Source organism: Pholis gunnellus (genome assembly GCF_910591455.1).
Source record: "Pholis gunnellus genome assembly, chromosome: 15".
Taxonomy (NCBI): domain Eukaryota; kingdom Metazoa; phylum Chordata; class Actinopteri; order Perciformes; family Pholidae; genus Pholis; species Pholis gunnellus.
In genome coordinates, this window is record NC_136542.1 from 376,157 (window position 1) to 384,590 (window position 8,434).

An 8,434-nucleotide genomic window follows, 5' to 3' on the forward strand; every position below is an offset into this window, starting at 1 on the left:
GCAGCCCCAGAGTCCTCCGACCACCAGGGGGCGCTGTTATATATGTGTACACATCTCTATATATACAGTATATACATACAAATATATATATGTATACATACATATATATATAAATATATACAGCTGTATATATACATTTATAAATTTATATACATACATTTATATATATTTATACATATGTATATACAAAATAAATATATATAACAAATGTGTTTATTTAGATGTATAGATAACAGCCGACCACCGGGGGGCGCTGTTTGACAGTACAATCTATTTTTGCTTTATCTAATACATAAGACAGAGATACATAAAGAAATGATTCAATAAATACAAATGTATATAAATATACTTTTGTATTTATTGAATCATTTTTTTAAATATATATATGTATACATTGATATATAGATGTGTATGTATTTGTTTAAATAATATTTAAAATATTTTTTTGTCTCTCACCGTCTCTTACCGGCTGTTTTGAGACAACTGAGAACGGGTTTAAGCCCAAAATTAGATTTTATTGTCTCTATTCTTCAGCTGAATTGAAAGTTTTCTTCCTTTAGTTTAGAAAGCTTTGGTGTAAATAAAGATAATTATTATCACTAAAGTAATGAAGAATATTTCTATATATTCACGTCTTTTATTTTCATGTTTGTTAAAAAAACAGAACACTGAACTTAGAAAAGAGAAGAAACAAAGTCATTTATTGATGAAGTTTTTGTTTTTAGTCACGTCCCCATACCTGAGTGACATCATCCAACATGGTGAAGCCCCACCCCCAAAGACAAAAGAATAAAAACATAAAACATTTTAAAGTGAAATATGTGGGAAAAAAACAAGACAAAACAGGCCCCACCCACTTTGATTTCTGATTGGTCCAGAGAGGGCAGTGATGACAGGTTCATGACACAAAGCTCATAACTGACCAATAAAAGTCCAACACACTAAAATAAAATAATAAACTCATAAAACCAGAGGGCGGAGTCAGAGAGTCAAGATGGGAGGGGCTTCTGGGAGTCCATCGGAGAGGACGAGTCCTACGTAGAATAGAAAGACAGTAGAGTTACAGTAGAACTCAGTAGTTACAGTAGTTACAGTAGAACACAGTAGAGTTACAGTAGAACACAGTAGAGTTACAGTAGAACTCAGTAGTTACAGTAGTTACAGTAGAACACAGTAGAGTTACAGTAGAACTCAGTAGTTACAGTAGAACTCAGTAGTTACAGTAGAACACAGTAGAGTTACAGTAGTTACAGTAGAACACAGTAGGGTTACAGTAGAACTCAGTAGAGTTACAGTAGAACACAGTAAAGTTACAGTAGAACTCAGTAGAGTTACAGTAGAACTCAGTAGAGTTACAGTAGAACTCAGTAGAGTTACAGTAATAATACATTTTATTCCTTGAGCGCTTTTAATAATTCTCAAAGACACTTTACATTAAAATCATCATATAAAAGAAAGCTATACACAGTAGAGTTAGAAAAGAGTGAAAGTAGATCACAGTAGAACACAGTAGAGTGAGAAAGAAGAGTGAGAGAGTTAATGAGTGAGAATGAGTTTTCATGATCGATCACAGAAAGTCAGCAGAACTCTGTTCGAGCAGACAGAGAGGATTCTGGGATTAGTAGTAAGCATAAAAGCTTCTCCTCACCTCTTTTGTTTCTGTGGCAGTGAACTCCTCCTCCTCAGCAGTACACTCCTCCATCTTGTCCTCCTCTCCTCCTCCCCTGTCTCCCCCATCCGTCCCGTGTTCGGCCTCCCACTCCTGAAGAACCTCATCCAGGTTAAACCTCCGTCTGTAGTTCACCAGGAAGTTCTTCACCTGAACCACCGACTTGTTACCAATCACATCTGAGATTGCCTGGAAGTCCCGCCCATACTTCCTGATGGCTGCGTGTCATTGGACGAGAGGGAGAGAGTCAGTGACCAATCACTGATTGAGAGGTTTAAGTGATCAAGGTTTAATTCATTCAGATGTGTCTCAGTTCACCTGGGTACAGGTAGTTCAGGTGTCCCAGTCTACCTGGGTACAGGTAGTTCAGGTGTCCCAGTCTACCTGGGTACAGGTAGTTCAGATGTCCCAGTCTACCTGGGTACAGGTAGTTCAGGTGTCCCAGTCTACCTGGGTACAGGTAGTTCAGGTGTCCCAGTCTACCTGGGTACAGGTAGTTCAGGTGTCCCAGTCTACCTGGGTACAGGTAGTTCAGGTGTCCCAGTCTACCTGGGTACAGGTAGTTCAGATGTCCCAGTCTACCTGGGTACAGGTAGTTCAGGTGTCCCAGTCTACCTGGGTACAGGTAGTTCAGGTGTCCCAGTCTACCTGGGTACAGGTAGTTCAGGTGTCCCAGTCTACCTGGGTACAGGTAGTTCAGGTGTCCCAGTCTACCTGGGTACAGGTAGTTCAGATGTCCCAGTCTACCTGGGTACAGGTAGTTCAGGTGTCCCAGTCTACCTGGGTACAGGTAGTTCAGATGTCCCAGTCTACCTGGGTACAGGTAGTTCAGATGTCCCAGTCTACCTGGGTACAGGTAGTTCAGGTGTCCCAGTCTACCTGGGTACAGGTAGTTCAGATGTCCCAGTCTACCTGGGTACAGGTAGTTCAGGTGTCCCAGTCTACCTGGGTACAGGTAGTTCAGATGTCCCAGTCTACCTGGGTACAGGTAGTTCAGGTGTCCCAGTCTACCTGGGTACAGGTAGTTCAGGTGTCCCAGTCTACCTGGGTACAGGTAGTTCAGGTGTCCCAGTCTACCTGGGTACAGGTAGTTCAGGTGTCCCAGTCTACCTGGGTACAGGTAGTTCAGATGTCCCAGTCTACCTGGGTACAGGTAGTTCAGGTGTCCCAGTCTACCTGGGTACAGGTAGTTCAGGTGTCCCAGTCTACCTGGGTACAGGTAGTTCAGGTGTCCCAGTCTACCTGGGTACAGGTAGTTCAGGTGTCCCAGTCTACCTGGGTACAGGTAGTTCAGATGTCCCAGTCTACCTGGGTACAGGTAGTTCAGGTGTCCCAGTCTACCTGGGTACAGGTAGTTCAGGTGTCCCAGTCTACCTGGGTACAGGTAGTTCAGGTGTCCCAGTCTACCTGGGTACAGGTAGTTCAGGTGTCCCAGTCTACCTGGGTACAGGTAGTTCAGGTGTCCCAGTCTACCTGGGTACAGGTAGTTCAGGTGTCCCAGTCTACCTGGGTACAGGTAGTTCAGGTGTCCCAGTCTACCTGGGTACAGGTAGTTCAGATGTCCCAGTCTACCTGGGTACAGGTAGTTCAGGTGTCCCAGTCTACCTGGGTACAGGTAGTTCAGGTGTCCCAGTCTACCTGGGTACAGGTAGTTCAGGTGTCCCAGTCTACCTGGGTACAGGTAGTTCAGGTGTCCCAGTCTACCTGGGTACAGGTAGTTCAGGTGTCCCAGTCTACCTGGGTACAGGTAGTTCAGGTGTCCCAGTCTACCTGGGTACAGGTAGTTCACACATTACCTTGTACAGCGAGCAGCTGCTCCTCTGTGGTCCAACGAGTGTTAAACTTCTGATTCACCTGAAGCAAGAAAACAACAACATGAAAACACAAAGCAACTACAGCAACACCAACAGACAACCAGCAACAGCAACACACATTGTGTATTTCTGCATTGCCATTGTTACCTCAGGCTGTCTGTACTCGTTGACTCCTGAGCTGATTTTCTCCTTCAGAGAGCCGTTCGACTGTTTGATGGTCTGAATCTGAAACACAGAGAGACACAGGTGAGAGAGACACGGGGACCCCCCACCGTCACCTACAGAAGAAGAGAGAGACAGACAGACGGGTAGACAGACAGGTAGACTGACCTGTCTCTTTATGGAGACCAGTTGACCGTCCAGTTGTCTGATGAGACCCTGAGCAGACGAAGACGAGAGAGAAACAACGTCCTGCTGATTCAAGAACATTCCTTTGGGAGGACGTTTCTTCAACCGTTGAGACGCCTTGCTACCTGTCTGCAGGTAGAAGAGAGACAGGTACACAGAGAGACAGGTTACTACTGCCTGACAGCCACACAGACAGACAGACAGACAGACAGACAGACAGACAGTTACCTTTGGTCCAGAAGCTGGTTTGACCTCTGACCTCTCTGATCCAGAACTCAGCTGAAACAAAAACATTTAAAAAACAGTCTGATGTAAACAGTCTGTAAACAAACAGTCTGTACACTGTAAACAACAGTAAACAAACCTCCTTCTTGTCGTCTTTATTTGGGTCGACCTCAAAGTCAATGGGAGGATTTATGTTTCTCTCCTCAACTTCCTCTTCGCTGAAACATTAAAAAATATTTATTAGAATTCAACAAACCTGTTGCGTCCCCGTAATGTTGCTCGTAGTGTTGGGTTACCTGTACTGTTGTTACCTGTACTGTTGTTACCTGTACTATTGTTACCTGTACTGTTGTTACCTGTACTATTGTTACCTGTACTATTGTTACCTTACCTGTACTGTTGTTACCTGTACTATTGTTACCTGTACTATTGTTACCTGTACTGTTGTTACCTGTACTGTTGTTACCTGTACTATTGTTACCTGTACTGTTGTTACCTGTACTGCTGTTACCTGTACTGTTGTTACCTGTACTATTGTTACCTGTACTGTTGTTACCTGTACTATTGTTACCTGTACTGTTGTTACCTGTACTGTTGTTACCTGTACTATTGTTACCTGTACTGCTGTTACCTGTACTGTTGTTACCTGTACTATTGTTACCTGTACTGTTGTTACCTGTACTATTGTTACCTGTACTGTTGTTACCTGTACTGTTGTTACCTGTACTATTGTTACCTGTACTGCTGTTACCTGTACTGTTGTTACCTGTACTATTGTTACCTGTACTGTTGTTACCTGTACTATTGTTACCTGTACTGCTGTTACCTGTACTGTTGTTACCTGTACTATTGTTACCTGTACTGTTGTTACCTGTACTATTGTTACCTGTACTGTTGTTACCTGTACTGTTGTTACCTGTACTGTTGTTACCTGTACTATTGTTACCTGTACTGTTGTTACCTGTACTATTGTTACCTGTACTGTTGTTACCTGTTATGTTACCTGTCGTGTCAGCTGTACTGTTGTTACCTGTCGTGTCAGCTGTACTGTTGTTACCTGTCGTGTCACCTGTCGTGTCACCTGTCGTGTCACCTGTCGTGATACCTGTCGTGTCACCTGTCGTGATACCTGTCGTGTCACCTGTCGCGATACCTGTCGTGTCACCTGTCGTGAAACCTGTCGTGTCACCTGTCGCGTCACCTGTCGTGATACCTGTCGTGACACCTGTCGCGTTACCTGTCGTGTTACCTGTCGTGTTACCTGTTGTGTTACCTGTCGTGTTACCTGTTGTGTTACCTGTACAGATTGCAGCTCACCTGTCGTCTCTCTCTCTCTTGTGTTTTCGTGTCTGTCGGTCCATTAGACTCGTTTTACTGCGACTTTTCTTCCAGGAGTAATAGAAACGAACCAGACTGGCCATCGTCTTATCAGGTAACTACACAGAGAGAGACGGTCTTTAATGAACACACAGTAAACGCACACTGAACTGGTCCCACTGGTTTTAGTGGGAACGTACCATCTGCTGGATACGGTGGAAGCTCTTCCCGTGGAAGCTGAAGGCCTGTTCGAACAGAACTCTGTCCTCCACCGTCCACTCGTCAGGAAACGGAGTGAAGTTCGGAAGGTCGGCCAAAGATTTCTCAATGTTGTGTTTGTGCCAGAAGAGCATCCCCAGAGCCTGAGGAGAGAAAAACATATATACACACACACACACACACACACATGTATAAATATATATATATATATACACAGACACATATATATACACACACATGTATATATATATATATATATATATTTATATATTAGTGCTGGGCAACGATTACATTTTTTAATCGCGATGTGCAAAGTTCATAATGAATCTAAAGTAGTGTGTTGAGCTCTTGTATGTTAAAGTGCTGCTCTATGAACTAAAGGTCAACAACATTTGGTTTAAACACGTTAAACTCATCAGGTTCTTGTTAACAGCAGGATTCTCTTCACACAGCAGCAGTTATAACACAGTTATAATGATTCTGATCATAGATATTCAGACATGTTCACAACTTTATCTTCATGTGTGTCAGAGATGAATTTAAATATACATCTTAAACCTGCAAACCTATCTACGTCATGTTTTAATGTTTGTTAAACTCTCAGTAGTGATAACTAAATGATATGATTATTATACATATTACAAACTAAACACTTTAAAAACTCTAAAATAATATTTAAATGAATCATTTATTTTACCTGCTCCATGTTGTAGCCGTGCTTCTCTTTGGCGATGGCGATGTACTCGTCCACTAAAACAGAAACTAGACTGTAAACATCATCAAACAGCAGCTTCCTGTTCACATCACAGAACTTTGTGTTTCTTACACTGAGTCTGGTTCAGACAGCTGCTGGGGATCCACACCAGCATCCCCATGTTCTCTCTGAGCTGAGCCGCCTCCGCCACTTCTGATGACACACAGACCACCAGCAGTGTTAACATTAACTCAGAGAGAGAGAGAGAGAGAGAGAGAGAGAGAGAGAGAGAGAGAGAGAGAGAGAGAGAGAGAGAGAGAGAGAGAGAGAGAGAGACACACAGAGAGAGAGAGAGAGCGAGCTGGACAAACTAAAGCACATCTATAATAGAGGGTGGATTAAAAACATGAAGGCAGTAGTAACCTGTCTGTCTCTCTGTGTACCTGTAGACAGGTAGCAAGGTGTCAAACTCGTCATGTGTCCATGTTTCTCTTTTCACTGACACACTTCCTTTGTTTCTCATCAACAACTAACTTGATATTTCACTTTGTTTTTAAATGTGTTCTTCATCATCGGTCCTCCTCATTGGCTCAGAGGAGAACTAATAAGTGAACAGTGCAGCTCTTTGTAAGTCTGTAATGCTCAGTGTGTGTTTGCTCATTCACTTCTACAGTCGTGGTGCATTTAGGGACTGCGGTAGAGTGTACAGGGGTTCCTAATAAAGTGGACACTGGGTGTATATATATATATATATATATTAATAATTAGATATTAATATCACTATAACACACCCAGTATGAAAGTAAAAGCAGTCTGGTCAGAAGCTGTAAAACAAACTAGAAGTGATCTGTTGTAGAGCTAGAAGCTGTAGAAGCTGCTCCTGTTTAGTCCCTCCAGTTCAGAACTGGACCCACTGAGATCCAGTACAGTCAGAACCAGTAGGACTTGAGTACTAACAGAGCTGGAACCAGTTTGAGAGGTTCTGCTGAGCAGCATCAGTGCTCGTGTTGTTCGAGGCTACCACTCCGGGTGCTTTAGACTCTTACCCGGGTCAAAATCCGGAACCACGGCCTGGTACTGCGTTCCGACTCGCATCCCTCCTCCACCTGCACACACACACACACACACACACACACACACACACACACACACAGTATAACTCAGTAGTAGTACACACAGAGTACACACAGTACACGACGTTGTTCGAGGCTACCCACCATGCTCCTCGTCGCTGCTGGAGCCTCCCGAGCTTCCTTCTTCCCAGCAGCTGTTGTTGGTGCTGGTTCCATTACCGGACAGAGTCTTCACGCCGTGGTTCGACGCCGCTCCGGGTCCGACGCCTCCGGCACCGCCCGCCGGGCCTCTGCCTCTCCTCTTCCCCGGAGCCTCCGGGTTTCTCTCCAGCATCGCCGGCATGAGGAGGACCGAGGAGGACCGAGGCTAACTGCTAGCTGCTAACTCTAAGCTAACAGCTATCTAGTTAGCTTTTAGCTTGCCCTGCTATAACGAAACCGAACCGGCTAACTAAAGCTAAGCTACGTGTTCGGTCCGGACAGCAGCGAGGTGGGTTCGGTTTGAAACAAAGAGACTCTGCGCTGGAAAAGATCCGGAAGAAGAAGCTAACAGCAGAGCAACGAGACCCAGAAGATGCTAACACGGCTAACAAGAGACCGAAAAGTTAGGAGACAAGCGACCGGAACCAGAAGGAACCAGACGGAACCAGACCGACACCGACTAACGGAACCAGAGACACTGATAGAAGAAGCGGATCGATGAGAGGAGCCGAGAACTGATCAGGGACCAGGAACACTGAGGAGGATCAGAGCGAGTGTGTGTGTGTGTGTGTGTGTGTGGTAGGGGTAATGTGTGTGTGTGTGTGTGTGTGTGTGCGCGCGTGCGTGCGTGTGTGTGGTGGGGGGATAATGTCTGAGTGTGTGTGTGCGTGCGTGTGTGTGTGTGTGTGTGCGTATGCCTGTGGTGGGAGTGGGATAATGTGTGTGTGTGTGTGTGTGTGTGTGTGGTGGGGGGATAGTGTGTGTGTGTGCGTGTGTGTGTGTGTGTGTGTGGTGGGGGGATAGTGTGTGTGTGTGTGTGTGTGTGTGGTGGGGGGATAGTGTGTGGGTGTGTGTAATATATACAATATAATTT

General features: G+C 44.6%; 1 protein-coding gene across 1 annotated transcript; it reads right to left on the reverse strand.

The window, feature by feature from the left end:
* Window positions 1-674: 674 nt before the first annotated feature.
* Window positions 675-8,199, reverse strand: rcor1 (REST corepressor 1). The gene is made up of 13 exons (XM_079174248.1): window positions 7,504-8,199; window positions 7,333-7,392; window positions 6,419-6,499; window positions 6,290-6,342; window positions 5,574-5,735; window positions 5,374-5,492; window positions 4,196-4,274; window positions 4,060-4,110; window positions 3,814-3,960; window positions 3,631-3,708; window positions 3,466-3,523; window positions 1,649-1,887; window positions 675-1,034 (listed from the first exon to the last, which is right to left on the reverse strand). The coding sequence occupies exons 1-13, from the start codon at window positions 7,700-7,702 to the stop codon at window positions 990-992; spliced, it is 1,371 nt and encodes a 456-aa protein (XP_079030374.1). The 5' UTR covers window positions 7,703-8,199; the 3' UTR covers window positions 675-989.
* Window positions 8,200-8,434: the final 235 nt, after the last annotated feature.